Genomic DNA, 16,026 nt, shown 5'->3' on the forward strand with positions numbered 1-16,026 from the left:
ACTGAGTATCTTATCTGCATTCTTCTCTCTAGCGAGGATTGCTTGCCGTCCCATGCCGCGAGAACTGCTGCTTGCAGAGATCTGGTGTGCGCCTGAGCCCATGCCATTCCTGGGATGCATGACGTTAGGCTTCCCAGGAGGGACATAGCCTCCTGGATTGAGCATGACCGTCTTTGAAAGAAGGATCCTACCATCTGTCGGATCTTGTGCGCTTTTGACTCGGGGAGAAAAGAGCATTGAGCTTCTGAATCTAGTGTTATGCCTAGAAACACCTTCTCCGTGCTGGGGTTTAGGCTGGACTTCTCCCAATTTATTATCCATCCTACAAATTGTAGTAGGTTGAGCACCATCGTCAGGTTTTCTGCTAGGAGTTCTCTGGACTTGGCTATAATTAAAATGTCGTCCAGGTAGGGGACTATGAGAATCGACCTCTGCCTTAGGTAGGCTGCGACTTCCGCCATGATTTTCGTGAAAATGCGGGGTGCCGAGGAGATTCCGAAGGGCAGGCATCTGAATTGGAGATGTCTTGTCCTCTTGCCCATCTCTAGCGTGAACCTTAGGTATGTTCGTGAGTCCTTGTGGATTGGTACATGAAAATAGATGTCCTTCAAGTCGATCGATGCCATATAGGCTCCTTTGGGAATCAACCTCACTGCTGAAGTGATTGATTCCATCCTGAACTTTTGGTATTTGACAAAGATGTTCAGGGGTTTTAGATTTATTATCATGCGTGAGCCCCTCCCCCCCCCCCTGGTTTTTCTGTTAGGAAGAGTCTGGAGTAATGCCCCCAGGTCTCTTCTCTCTGTGGCACGAAGGACACTGCTTTTAGACATTGTAGGTCCCGAACCACCTGCTGGAGTGGGTGCAGTTGTTGCGCTGGACCTCTGGTAGTGACATATCTTCTCCTGGGGAGGGACACCAGTTCGATTTGGTATCCCTGCTGCAGGATCTTCGGGATCCATGGGCTCCTGCACACTGAGGCCCACCGATCCGCGAAGCTCTGCAGCCTCGCCCCCACTGGGATGGCGCCAGGGCTTCTGCTTGGCTGGATCCCCCTGGTGAGGGTTAAAGAGGAAATTCCTCCCTCTGGCCCCCTTGGGGTAACTCCAGCGGCCCGTCTTGCCCTTGCCTCTATATGGTTCCGGCTGCTGGGCTGGGGCCCGGAAGAAGGTCTTCCCTTTATACTGTTTCTCTTCCGGGAATCCTTTCCTTTTGTCTGATGCCTTTTCTAGGATCTTGTCCAGATCCGGACCGAAGAGGAACTGTCCGTGAAAAGGGAGCGAGCATAATTTATTTTTTGAAGCCAGGTTGCCTGACCATGACTTCAGCCACAGAACTCTTCTGGCAGATTTGGTTAGGGCTGTTGTTTTTGCCGAGAGTTTCACAGACTCCGCTGCTGCGTCTGCCAAAAAAATTGGTGGCCATTTTTAGCATAGGGAGGGAATCTATAATTTGTTCCCTCGGTGTTTTATTTGAGATGTGCAACTCCAGCTGCTCTAGCCATACCCCCAGGGTTCTAGCGACACACGTGGCTGCGACCCCTGGTCTGAGCGTACTGGCGGCTGCCTCCCAGGATCTTCTTAATAGGCCCTCTGCCTTCCGATCCATTGGATCTCTCAGTTGTGTGGCGTCTTCAAAGGGCAAGGTTGTCCTTTTAGCCACCTTAGCCACTGGGACGTCCACCCTGGGTATTTCTTCCCAGTTCGAGCATACCCCCTCCTCAAACGGGTAGCGTCTCAACTCCCCTAGAGGAGAAGGATCCCGTGTCGGGTTTTTTTCACTCTTTATATATCAGTTTGGATATATTGTTGTGGACCAGGAAGGTATGTTTCCGCCTCTCCCCCAAAGACCTCGTCTTGTATGGTGCGGGGTTCCTTGGGTTCTTCCATCTTTAACGTGGCTCTAACGGATTTGATAAGCTCCGTTAGGTCTTCTCTGTGGAAGAGGTATTTTTTATAGTCCTCTTCTTCTGAGGACTCCTCGAGCACCAGCTCTTCTGGTTCTGATTCTGAACTCTCTTCAGAGTCTGAGTGCTCCTCTGGGCTATACGCCTTCCTCCGGCGTTTCGCCCCTGATGCCCCCGTTGGTGGCGTTCTTGGAGTCGTCAGGTCTGACCGTACTTCCTCTCAGACAAGCTTCCTGACGTCCTCGAGGAATCCTCCCGATTCCTCCTTGACTAGTTTGGCTACGCATGTTTTGCATAATGACCTCACATGCGAAGTCGGTAGTCTTGCGCCACATTCTGCGCATTTTTTCGCCTTGGATCTGGGAGGGGCATCCTTTTTATCCCCCTGGCAGATAAACAAGAAATTTTTGCGTATAAGGATGCAACATTCACAAATAACATACACGAATATGCATGCCTTGTTTTGCCCCACTGGCTACTTACGGTTGCTGCGGCTGAACATTCCGCAACCTCTGGTGCTGGAGCACTCATGTCTTAATACTGGTGCTGCAGACACTCTTGGGGCAATAAGCCATATACTCACAGAGTGGCTTTTAGTTGCTCGGCGCCATCTTCTCTCAGGTTCCTTTCAATTTTTTGAATTTGGCGCCTTTAATTTTAAGCCCCCCCTCCTCCGCGCGCCGGCCGAGCCTGCCGCGATGGCGTCATCGCGCTCGTCACGCCCCGCCCCCCTCCGTGCTCATTAAGGGGAAGCAGGAAGCGCCGCGCTCGTTCCTAAGCCGGTGTCTGAGGAGAGCTGGAGCCCCGTTTTGAACCCCCCATGGGCCGCCGCGGGAGGAACCTGGCCCAGGGGAACCACCCCATGTGGCGTCCCGGGAGTCGTTCTGCAGGAAGGGAGGGCAGGCTGGACCACTGCCCTCCGATCCGCCGGTAAGGACTTCAGGCTGGCGTCTCCACCAGCCCCTCTCGGTGATCCTGCCTCCTGGCAGGACAGAAAAACACTTAGGAAGGGGGGACTGGGGGGGGGGGAGATTTTAACCTCTCGGTGTGTTCCTGTCCTATCAGGAGGAAGGCGATCTCAGGTGGTGCTGTTGTGGAGACGACCTGGGAAAGCATTGTTGCACAAAGTTTTAGACTTCACTAATGGCTTCCATCTAACATCTATGGCAGTGTATTAACCAATAACACGGGTATTTAGTGCACACTTGTGCACCTCTCAAAGACTTCTAAGAGACCCTTGGTGCACAAAAATCGAACATACTGTGTTTTTTTCTTCCTGTGTGCATAAAAACTGGTAAGAAAAAAATGAAAGGCTTCTATTCTCTGCATATTGCGCTTACAAATTTTGCATGTGTAAATCCAGTTGTGTGAAGTGACCTAATAAAGAAGCCATTACAAAAATGCCAGAAAAGTAGTTCAAAACCTATACACTGCTGTAATTTCCAAAAACCACAAGCTTGCAGCACATTCATTACTTTTTTAAATCCAACCATAGCTGTTTTTGCTGAAAAAAAGCCACCTCTCCACCAAGCAAAAGTCCATTAGTGGTATTTTTTAAGAAAACTGCTGGACATATAGTCACCTTTTTGAATATTTTTTCCTGAACTATTTGTTAAAAAAGAAAATAGTTACTGGTCTGCGTGAATTCTTAGATGGTTAAGAAATTGTGATTTCCAGGTAAAACATTTCCCACATTCTGAACATGAAAATGGCTTTTCTTTTGTGTGACTTCTCAGATGTTCAACAAGATTTGCTTTTCTAGTAAAACATTTGCCACAATCTGAACATAAAAACGGCTTCTCTCCTGTGTGAATTATCCGATGTTTGGTAAGATATGATTTCCTAGTAAAACACTTCCCACATTCTGAACACGAGAATGGCTTCTGCCCTGTGTGAATTCTCTGATGTACATTAAGTCTTGCTTTGCTAGCAAAACATTTGCTGCAATCTGAACATGAAAATTTCTTCTCCTCTACATGAATTAGCTGATGTGTAACAAGATTTGATCTATTCGAAAAACAATTCCCACAATTTGAACATAAATATGGCTTCTCCCCCGTGTGACTTCTCTGATGTATGATAAGAAGTGATTTCTTTGAAAAACACTTTCTACATTCTGAACATGGAAATAGGTTCTCTCCTGTATGAGTTCTCTGATGTCTAACAAGATATGATTTCACATTAAAACATTTCCCACATTCTGAACATGAATATGGCATCTCTCCTGTGTGACTTCTCTGATGTATAACAAGATATGATTTCGTAGTAAAACATTTCCCACATTCCGAACATGAATACGACTTTTCTCCTGTATAAGCTCTTTGATGTTCTTGTCTTCTGAGATTTTTCTTTTGCGTATCAGTTGGTGATGGATCAAATGATGGGACCTGTATACGAGGTTCGCTGTGAAGGGCTGAGGTAATATCTGGGATAGTGGCAGGTTCTTCATATGTTTCTTGTGTGATACCACAATCCTCTGCTTTACAATCTTCAGATATCAGATAGCCCTCTGAGCTCTCGACACTGTCATCTGCCAAGAATTTTAATGATTATACTATTATTGAACAGAAGTAAAATTGATAGTGATATTTTAGAACATTTCTATAAAATTAGAACTCGCATAGCCAAATGCAATTAGTCAATCATAAGCAAACAGAAGATAATCTAACAGTAGACCTCAGAGTGAGGACCGGTAGATCATGTTTGGCCACCGGACTCTTATCTTGCAACTTTCCCTTATGTGGTGAAGGCTCCATCTTTATAGGTTCATGTCAATGTACCTGTCAACATGATTCTAGTAAATGTTCATTGGAGAACCATAAAGACTCCTGTCACTTCGTGCAATTAGGCATTTCATGAGATCTACATGCAATTTATCACAAAAGAAGATATAGGGGAGTAGGAAACCAATATACCTAGCTATATGTTTACATTGAAGATTCAGTTTGAGGCTTTCTGCGTCCAAACAGCGGTGTCATTAAAAACTCTGAAATCTAAACAAAGAGGTTCACCTTGATATAGTAGACAGGCCCCAATGTTTTGATCAAATTATGAGTTAATAACCTTGCATTGTCATGTGGGTGGTATAAACAACAGTAGCGCAGTGCAGTTATTAAATGTGTATGAGTGCGGAGGCGTGTTTTTATTTGGCCTAGTTGACGTCACCTGCAGCCATTGCATCTGCGGCTGTCTCCCCTGCTCTATTCATGAAGAAGGGAGACTCCCTCTCCTCACACATGGGCAATCTTACTCTTGCACAAACAGTGTGGTGAAGTGGGAGGGAAACTCTGTTCTCTGGATCACTGCAGTCCCCATGATCTTGCTTTTCATACCTAATTAGACCCTCTCTGCTAATGCAGCAGCCAATACCGCAGGATCAAAACTGCACTCACTCCCCATGTACACCACATAGCGCACACCAAAATCCAGCTGTTACGTAGCCCCGCCCTACTTTAAATACAACTTGGTTAATGTAGCCACGGATACAATGGTATTGCATTTCACCCATATTTAGTTTGTACTTCGGATGAATGGGGCAACGTACAGTGGAACCTGACCGATCCCAGAGCTTATAAATCTACATACATATCTGCAGCCGGTGACTGATGAAAATCTGTGACTCTTCTCTGCTGTATTTAGTGCTTACCACTGACCTGGATAGTTACCTCTAGGAATCTCCTCTTTAATCTCCTGCTTGATCCTCACATTTGTCTCTATAGTATTATTATTGGCCGGATCTTCATCTTGATACAAAAGCTGTGAAAAAAAGCATTGTAAAAGTCAGCAGACGTTTGGAGAAGTCCTGTGGAATATTTTACATGACCTGAAATGATCATTAATCATCACAACCCAAAATGACCAGAGTAGTTATCTGAGCCACATAGCTGCAGGTCTAGAAGCTGGACATAGATATTCGATGGCAGCTCAATGACACCTCAGGAACCTCATACACATGTATATCCTGCACAGCTAGACATGCTTCACATTGTCTCAGTGGAGGAGATCGGCGTCTACCAGACACATCCGCTGGTTGTCTCGGGGAAAATAAAGGAGCAGATAGATATAAATCCAACCTGTTGGCTCCTTATTCCCACCAGCAGTCTCCACCATCAGAAAGCTGGGAGAAGATCCAGACAATATGTAATGTCTCTGGTGAGCAGTAATCATGCCATCTCCACCGGCCTCATCACACAAGGAGAAGACATCTAATAAGACTGAAGACAAGAGCTTCACAGCCTTCTACAGATCAGAGGGACATCTCCATCTACCTGATGGTCCTGTGGAAGAAAAGGACGGGGACATCTCTCTGGGGTTCTCCTCTTACTGGATTGAACTGTAAGAAACACAGACGGACACTGAAGTCATTCTTAATTGACAGATGATAAAGTCCCCGTGGATTTAGTCCTGTCTATCACCTGGTGATGGGAGTGGCTGGGGGGGCTCCATCATGGCCTCCTTGTACAGATCCTTGTGTCCTTCTAAATACTCCCACTCCTCCATGGAGAAATAGACAGCGACATCCTGACACCTTATAGGAACCTGACAACACAATATATAGCCATCACTCAGAAGCCTCCAGTGCTGTTACTGTATAATGTCCCAGCATTCCTTGCAGCGTCACCTCTCCAGTCAGCAGCTCAATCATCTTGTTAGTGAGTTCTAGAATCTTCTGTACATTGATGTCCTCATGTATCAGGGAGTAGGGTTGGGGCTCCGGTATTGGGCTCAGGGGTCTTCCCCATCCATCACACACAGGGGCCCGACAGCCATCACTAGAGGTCTTCTTCACTACTGTGTAATCCTGTATATGGGAAGACATTAATAAATATCAATACAGACATTTCCAGTATCCATCACCTCTATAGTGACATCATGTGTTATTACCATAGATAAGAATGATGTAATATGACATCATCAGAATCTCTCCCCTCTCCAGTGACATCATCAGTTATTACCATAGGTAAGAAGGATGTAATGTGACATCAACAGAATCTCTCACCTCTCCAGTAAACTGGAAGATTATCTCTAATGTGAGATTTAATATACTCTCCGCCATCTTGTCTCTGTCCTTTTCCATTCTTGACAGGCCAATCAGGGAAATTGTTATATAGAAAATAACAGAGGATATTATATTGTCAGACCTGAGGGGAAAGAAGATGAATCAATATGAAAACCACAGAAATAGCAAATGATAAATAATTTTACTGGAGAAAATAAGGGGTTTCTCACACAAGCGTAGCGTATTAAGTTATGTAAATTGCTGCATATTTCAGCAATCAAAACACGGCTATTCTGTGCATATTTTGGAATACTTGTGTATGTAAATATGCAGTGATAACAGCGTAATTATGTGGGTGAAAAAAGAAATTAAGAGGGTGCAGGAGATTTCCACTTTCATTCTGTGTGAATATGCAATGAATACGCAAATGTCAGGCATATTCAATGCGGATATTAACCGCTCCCATGGACTTGTATGCAGCATAAATGACGAGATAAGGTTTGTCTGCGGGTCGGTACGATTACGATAGTAATTTTTTTTTTTTTTTCACTTTTGCACATTAAAACCCATTTGTTTTTTTGTAATTTATATTACTTTTAAATTCAACGTTTCATAACGCTTAGATTTTTCCATGGATGGAGATCTGTGAGGGCTTGGTTTTTGCATGATGAGCTGTAGTTTTGTTAGTACCCTTTTGGGATACATACATAGTGAGGGGTCCAACACAATGCTATTACTATATTAAAGTAGTTCAGGCATTTAACCAAGGATTCCAACAGTTGACTACAGATTAATCTGCCCATTAGGGGGATTCAGTATAATCTGCCCAGCAACTAACCTTTTTTTTTCATTGTCTGAGAAAGAAGAGAGGAGAGAAGAGAAAAGAGAAGGGAGAAAGAGGAAAGAAAGAGTAGAAGAGAGAGAGAGAGAGAGAAAAAGAAAATTACGCACTGGAAGGTCAGAAATGCACAGTTAGTTAATGGATGGAGAGTAAAGAAGTTGAGCATGAAGAGAGTTAGTGAGAGGAGCGGTGAGGAGTAGATGGGGAGTAGACACAAAGCCAGTACTGGTCGGAAAAGAGATCCCGGAGCTGTGAAAAAGAAAATGCAGGAGCCATTCTACCAATCGGAGTGCAAAGTGAGTTTATAACCGACAGGTAAAGTGCTGAAGCCCCTGAGGCCGCGTATAGTTACCTTGGTGAAGGAGTCAGCACAGCATTAAGTGTCTAGTTCTGACAGAAGGGTTACTGTAGAAGCCAGCACCATATATCACCTCACAGCCACGTATCCCCAAGTCATCCTGTTACCTCACAGCTAGATATCCCAAAGTTATCCTGTCACCTCACACCCATATATCCCCAAGTCATCCTATCACCTCACAGCCATTCATCACCAAGTCATCCTGTCACTTCACAGCCATATATCCCCAAGTCACCCTGTCACCTCACACCCATATATCCCCAAATCCTCATATCACCTCACAGCTAGATATCCCCAAGTCATCCTGTCACCTCACAGCCAGATATCCCCAAGTCATTCTGTCTCCTCACAGCCAGATATCCCCAAGTCATCCTATCACCTCACAGCTAGATATCCCCAAGTCATCCTGTCTAGAGATAAGCGAGCACCAAAATGCTCGGGTGCTTGTTGCTCGAGTCGAGCTTCCGCGATGCTCGAGGGTTCGTTTCGAGTAACGAACCCCATTGAAGTCAATGGGCGACCCGAGCATTTTTGTGTATCGCCGATGCTCTCTAAGGTTTTCATTTGTGCAAATCTTCAAAACCTACGAAAGCGATGGAAACGACACAGCAACGGATAGGGCAGGTGAGGGGCTACATGTTGGGCTGCATCTCAGGTTCCCAGGTCTCACTATTAAGCCACAATAGCGGCATGAGTGCCCCCCCCCCTAACAATTTTTACTTCGGACAAACCCTCATTAGCAAGGCACACCTTAGCTAAGCACCACACTACCTCCAACCAAGCACAATCACTGCCTGCGGGACACACCGCTGCCTCTTCTCCTGGGTTACATGCTGCCCAACCCACCCGCACGACCCTGTGTCCACAGCGCACACAAAAGTGTCCCTGCGCAGCCTTCAGCTGCCCTCATGCCACACACTGGCTGCATAGCCACACCACCCTCATGTCTATTTATAAGTGCGTCTGCCATGAGGAGGAACCGGAGGCACACTCTGCAGAGGGTTAGATGGGCCAGGTAGCGACCCTCTTTAAAAGGGATGGGGCAATAGCCCGCATAGCTCAATCGACACTGCAAGGGGAGAGCCATCTGCCCCCTACCCAAGTCAGCCAGTGTCTTTGTGCCAGACAGGTCAAACACCGCGATGGGAACGAATTGTGCACCAACAGCATAGGTGGGTCCTAGGCAAACCAAGACATGAACAATAAATAAATCAGAGCGGCCAAACATGGCAGACTTGCATCGCACTGACGACATAGGCCTTGGCCCACAGCTTCAGCAATCATAGGCAGGAAGTGGACTTTCACTGCACCCAGGACATGGGCCTCTGCGCAAACCCTCAGCAATCGCGGGCCTACTGCGGACTCCAATGCTAGCGTAGCTGTGAACGTCTCATTAGCGCTGTATTGCTCCTCTAGTTTGTCCCAATGGGAAGTCTGTTTGGAGTGGACCCACAGCATAGGTGGCTCCCAGGAAGTCACCGACGGTACATTAATAAATCCCATTGCAGTACCCCAGATAGCTGTGCTAACATCAGATAAAATACAGGTGGGCTTCGGCCCACACTGCATGCCCGAGTCAGACTGGGGTTTTTTAATTAATAGTCACAGGCAGGTACAACTCCGCTATGGGTATTTTGTGTGCACCCACAGCATGGGTGGCTCCCTGGAACCCACCGGCGGTACATAAATAAATCCCATTGCAGTGCCCCAGATAGCAGAGCTAACGTCAGATAAAATACAGGTGGGCATTGGCCCACACTGCATGCCCGAGTCAGACTGGGGTTTTTTAATTAATAGTCACAGGCAGGTACAACTCCGCTATGGGTATTTTGTGTGCACCCACAGCATGGGTGGCTCCCTGGAACCCACCGGCGGTACATAAATAAATTCCATTGCAGTGCCCCGGATAGCAGAGCTAACGTCAGATAAAATACAGGTGGGCATGCCCCAGTCAGACTGGGTTTTTTTCCTGGGCCAGATACGTAGAACATCGCGATGTGAAAACTTAGTGCAGCCATACTATGCACAGACCCCTGTAGTATTCCTGTGGCAAAGGTATAAGCTGGCCCCACTAACAGTTATGTTGCAGAAGTCTAGGTAGACCCCAGTAACATTTCAGTTGCAGCAGTGTAGACTGACCCCAGTAATATTTCAGTAGCAGCAGTGTAGGCAGAGCCCAGTAACATTTCAGTAGTAACAGTATAGACAGACCCCAGTAACATTTCATTTTCAGCAGTATAGACAGACCCCAGTAACATTTCATTTGCAGCATTATAGACAGACCCCAGTAACATTTCATTTTCAGCAGTATAGACAGACCCCAGTAACATTTCATTTTCAGCAGTATAGACAGACCCCAGTAACATTTCATTTGCAGCAGTATAGATAGACCCCAGTAACATTTCAGTAGCAGCAGTGTAGGCAGAGCCCAGTAACATTTCATTTGCAGCATTATAGACAGACTCCAGTAACATTTCAGTAGTAACAGTATAGACAGACCCCCCCCAAAACATTTCAGTTGCAGCAGTATAGACAGCCCTCAGTTACATTTCAGTAGCAGCAGTGTAGGCAGAGCCCAGTAACATTTCAGTAGTAACAGCATAGACAGACCCCAGTAACATTTCATTTGCAGCATTATAGACAGACCCCAGTAACATTTCAGTAGCAGCAGTATAGGCAGAGCCCAGTATTAGTAACAGTACAGTAGTAACAGTATAAACAGACCACGGTAACATTTCAGGAGCAGAAGTATCGGCCGACCAAAGTAACTTTTCTGTTGCAGAAGTATAGGCAGACCCCTGTAGCATTACTGTGGCAGAAGTATAGGTAAGCAGAACAGAGTTACATTTCTGTAGCAAAAGTGTAGGCCAACCCCTGACACATTGGTGTACCATGAGTGCAGGCGAAGCCCATAAAAATTACTTGGATTACATTGTAGGCGAGGGCCCCAAAAAATTGGTGTACCAACAGTACTAATGTACCTCAGAAAAATTGCCCATGCCCAACCAAGAGGGCAGGTGAAACCCATTAATCGCTTTGGTTAATGTGGCTTAATTTGTAACTAGGCCTGGAGGCAGCCCAGTTAAAATAAAAATTGGTTCAGGTGCAAGTTTCAAAGCTTTAATGAGAATTGAAACGTATAAACATTGTTTACTAAAGTAATATGACTGAGCCTTGTGGGCCTAAGAAAATTGCGGCTGCAATTGCCTCCCCCTCTGAAGACCTGTCCTCAGTTGGCTTTTCAAACCAGGTGGGGTCAGTCACCTCATCGTCCAGCGGCTCTTCCTCTGAATCCTCTGTGCGCTCCTCCCTCGGACTTACTGCCCTTACTACTGCCTCACTGATAGACAACTGTGTCTCATCGTCATCGTCCTCCTCACCCACTGAAAGCTCTTGAGACAGTTGCCGGAAGTCCCCAGCCTCATCACCCGGAGCCCGGGAACTTTCCAAAGGTTGGGCATCAGTCACGACAAACTCATCAGGTGGGAGAGGAACCATTTTTTCCCAATCAGAGCAGGGGCCCGAGAACAGTTCCTGGGAGTCTGCCTGCTCATCAGAATGTGTCATTTTCATGGTGTGAGGAGGCTGGGAGGAAGGAGGAGCAGCAGCGAGAGGATTCAGAGTTGCAGCAGTGGACGGTGTAGAAGACTGGGTGGTCGATACATTGCTGGATGCACTTTCTGCCATCCATGACAGGACCTGCTCACACTCCTCGTTTTTTAATAAAGGTCTACGACGTGGACCTAAAAATTGTGATATGAAGCTGGGGACCCCAGAAACTTTCCTCTCTCCTAATCCCACAGCAGCCGGCTGCGATTCACCTGGACCAGGAACTGGGCCTATGCCCACACCCTCACGTGGAACTCCGTTTCCTCGATCGCGTCCACATCCTCTACCCCTACCCCTACCCCTCAGCATGGTGGATTAAGAATCGAGCAGACACTGAGAGGTGTAAAAAATTTTGTGAATTATTGCCGCGCAGTTGGTGGCTACCAGCGGTTATATAACACAAAATGAAGCCAGATATAAATTATAAGGAAGGCTGCAAGCAGGCCTAGCTGTGCAATATGCAATTGTGATGCACCTCAAGTTCCACAGGCCACGCAGTGAAATGCACTGGGTCACAGGTAGGCGTAAAAAGGATTTATTTTTTAAAATATTTTTTTTTAAAGCAATGCAGGCTATAGAGCGTGTATCGGACTTTCCCTCCATGGGTGTCTGTCACCATACACTGTGCGGGCAGCTGACGACAAACACAGAGCGGTGTGAAAAATTGGTGGTTTCTTGGCATGCAGTTGGAGGCAGACAGCGCTTACGTTACGCAAACTGCACCCAGAAAAAAATGTAACAGAAGGCTGCAAGCACGCCTAGCTGTGCAATACTGAGGTACTACAACTCCCAGCAGCCACAGAGTTAAATGCACACGGTCACAGGTAGCCGTAAGAAGGACCGTTGGGGTTCTTCTAGACAGGATTCCACATTACCACTGTCCCTGCCTCACCAATACTTCCCCTATACTACGTAGTACAGACTGCAGCCTGAGAATGCTACAGCCTGCACGCCCGATATAAAAAAAAAAGTGCAATACTGCTCCCAGCAGCCACAACAGTAGTGCACTAGGTGAGCTAAGAAGGTCCGTTGGGGTTCTTGTAGACGCTAACACTCTCCCTATAGCAGCAGCAGCACTCTCCCTAATCTCTGCCAGTGTGTGTCTGTGGCGAGCCGCGGGCGGGCCCACTTTATATATTCGGCGGTCACTTAATCTCGCCAGCCACTCACTGCAGGGGGGTGGGATAGGGCTGGAACGTGACAGGAGGAAGTTGTAATGCCTTCCCTGCATGTCTATTGGCCAGAAAATGCAGGGAAGGAAATGGAATTGACTCGAGTACCGCGTGGTGCTCGTCTCGAATAACGAGCATCTCGAGTACCCTAATACTCGAACGAGCATCGTTTGGACAAGTATGCTCGCTCATCTCTAATCCTGTCTCCTCACAGCCATATATCCCCAAGTCATCCTGTCACCTCACAGCCAGATATCCCCAAGTCATCCTGTCTCCTCACAGCTAGATATCCCCAAGCCATCCTGTCTCCTCACAGCTAGATATCCCCAAGCCATCCTGTCTCCTCACAAATACACCCCAAGTCATCCTGTCACCTCACAGCCAGATATCCCCATGTCATCCTGTCACCTCACAACTAGATATACCAAGTCATCATATCACCTCACAGCCATACATCCCCAAGTCATCCTGTCTCCTCACAGCCATATATGCCAAAGTCATCCTGTCACCTCAGTCATATATCCCCAAGTCATCCTGTCACCTCAGTCATATATCCCCAAGTCATCCTGTCACTTCAGTCATATATCCCCAAGCCATCCTGTCACCTCACAGTCAGATATCCCCAAGTCATCCTGTCACCTCACAGTCAGATATCCCCAAGTCATCCTGTCACCTCACAGTCAGATATCCCCAAGTCATCCTGTCACCTCACAGTCAGATATCCCCAAGTCATCCTGTCTCCTCACAGCCATATATGCCAAAGTCATCCTGTCACCTCACAGTCATATATCCCCAAGTCATCCTGTCACCTCACAGCCAGATACCCCCAAGTCATCCTGTCACCTCACAGCCATATATCCCCAAGTCATCATATCACCTCACAGTCATATATCCCCAAGTCATCCTGTCACCTCACAGCCAGATATCCCCAAGCCATCCTGTCACCTCACAGTCATATATCCCCAAGTCATCCTGTCACCTCACAGCCAGATATCCCCAAGCCATCCTGTCACCTCACAGTCAGATATCCCCAAGTCATCCTGTCACCTCACAGTCAGATATCTCCAAGTCATCCTGTCTCCTCATAGCCATATATGCCCAAGTCATCTAGTCACCTCACAGCCATATATCCCCAAGTCAACCTGTCACCTCACAGTCATATATCCCGAAGTCATCCCGTCACCTCACAGTCATATATCCCCAAGTCATCCTGTCTCCTCACAGTCATATATCCCCAAGTCATCCCCTGACCTCACTGCAATTGTTTAAGCAATCTATGTGATCACTGTATGACTGAAGAAAACCTTTAGGCTGCATCTTGTTAAGGAGAAACATTCCATTGGGTGAAGAACAGTTAATTGTTTCCATCTTGGTGACCTTCCTGCCGCTCTTTGCTTCTGTCTGATTGCTTCACTACCGACGATTCTGCTGTATGGCACAAGTCATTAACCATTTACTGCACTGCAGACGTTGCTATCTGGGCAGCATTGGCACCGACCACTGTGACACGGTTCAGCTAACTCCGCCTCTTGGCGTCCCGTCTGGCGCTGCAGATATAATGTAATAACTATAAGATGTCCGGCATTCGCTCTCATATTTTCTGCCTATTCCTGTATAGAAGCCGGTACAAATAAGGTAATGGATGGTAACTGCGGCCGGGCGCACAGGAACGGATGTTTGCTGCGTATGACATCTGCGTGTAATGGCCTCAGCGCCGTGCTTCTCTCGGCTTCCCTCACACTTACGGATCTGTAATGCAGATGTTTTTCACATAAAAAGATGGCAGCCGTTCTATTCTCCACAGATTCCGCATATAAGAGCCTCTCGCCCTCTGATCCCACATATAAGAGCCTCTCGCCCTCTGATTCCACATATAAGAGCCTCTCGCCCTCTGATTCCACATATAAGAGCCTCTCGCCCTCTGATCCCACATATAAGAGCCTCTCGCCCTCTGATTCCACATATAAGAGCCTCTCGCCCTCTGATTCCACATATAAGAGCCTCTCGCCCTCTGATTCCGTATATAAGAGCCTCTCGCCCTCTGATTCCGTATATAAGAGCCTCTCGCCCTCTGATTCCGTATATAAGAGCCTCTCGCCCTCTGATTCCGTATAGAAGAGCCTCTCGCAATCTGATTCCGTATATAAGAGCCTCTCGCCCTCTGATTCCGTATATAAGAGCCTCTCGCCCTCTGATTCCACATATTAGAGCCTCTCGCCCTCTGATTCCACATATAAGAGCTCTCGCCCTCTGATTCCGCATATAAGAGCCTCTCGCCCTCTGATTCCACATATAAGAGCCTCTCGCCCTCTGATTCCACTTATAAGAGCCTCTAGCCCTCTGATCCCACATATAAGAGCCTCTCGCCCTCTGATTCCACATATAAGAGCCTCTCGCCCTCTGATTCCACATATAAGAGCCTCTCGCCCTCTGATTCCACATATAAGAGCCTCTCGCCCTCTGATTCCACATATAAGAGCCTCTCGCCCTCTGATTCCACATATAAGAGCCTCTCGCCCTCTGATTCCACATATAAGAGCCTCTCGCCCTGATCCCACATATAAGAGCCTCTCGCCCTCTGATTCCACATATAAGAGCCTCTCGCCCTCTGATTCCACATATAAGAGCCTCTCGCCCTCTGATTCCACATATAAGAGCCTCTCGCCCTCTGATTCCGCATATAAGAGCCTCTCGCCCTCTGATTCCGCATATAAGAGCCTTTCGCCCTCCCTGGCGGCTCTGAACACGATGCGGACGCCTTTACTTAGCGTATTTGTGATGTTTTTCCGCATGTCGCTAGGAGACAAGTGAGGGACGTTATAAAAGACCCCCAGAAGTTGTAGCAGACGGTGCAGGAGCCCCCAGGGATCACCGACCCCTCCGAGCTGTTACCGTGGATATCGGGGGACATTATATACATCCCACGGTGACTTTTGACATGGGCAGACTCATCACTCTGATGCATCGGATGTGGCCGCGCAGAGAGAGCGCCATCCTCTGGTGACAACACGGTTGTCAGAGCGCCAACACGGGAGAGTAGAAGAGAATGGTGCTGTGCGGTCATGTGAGCGCTAGAGGGGGCTCAGGGGGACAACTTCTCCCATCATCCCCTGCAGGCAGGAGTGTAGCAATAAAATGTAG

At 47.2% G+C, this 16,026-nt stretch overlaps 1 protein-coding gene across 1 annotated transcript in view; it reads right to left on the reverse strand.

Moving 5' to 3' along the window:
- LOC136610384 (zinc finger protein 585A-like) overlaps positions 1–16,026 on the reverse strand; it is a 130,568-nt gene that overhangs the window by 114,342 nt on the left and 200 nt on the right. Inside the window, exons 2-3 of the mRNA XM_066589616.1 lie at positions 6,906–7,047; positions 6,528–6,707 (exon numbers count right to left, since the gene is read on the reverse strand). Of these exons, the coding sequence (XP_066445713.1) occupies positions 6,528–6,707; positions 6,906–6,983 (258 nt within the window). The 5' untranslated portion in view covers positions 6,984–7,047. The remainder of the gene's footprint in view (positions 1–6,527; positions 6,708–6,905; positions 7,048–16,026) is intronic.

This window comes from Eleutherodactylus coqui, chromosome 2 (genome assembly GCF_035609145.1).
Source record: "Eleutherodactylus coqui strain aEleCoq1 chromosome 2, aEleCoq1.hap1, whole genome shotgun sequence".
NCBI lineage: Eukaryota > Metazoa > Chordata > Amphibia > Anura > Eleutherodactylidae > Eleutherodactylus > Eleutherodactylus coqui.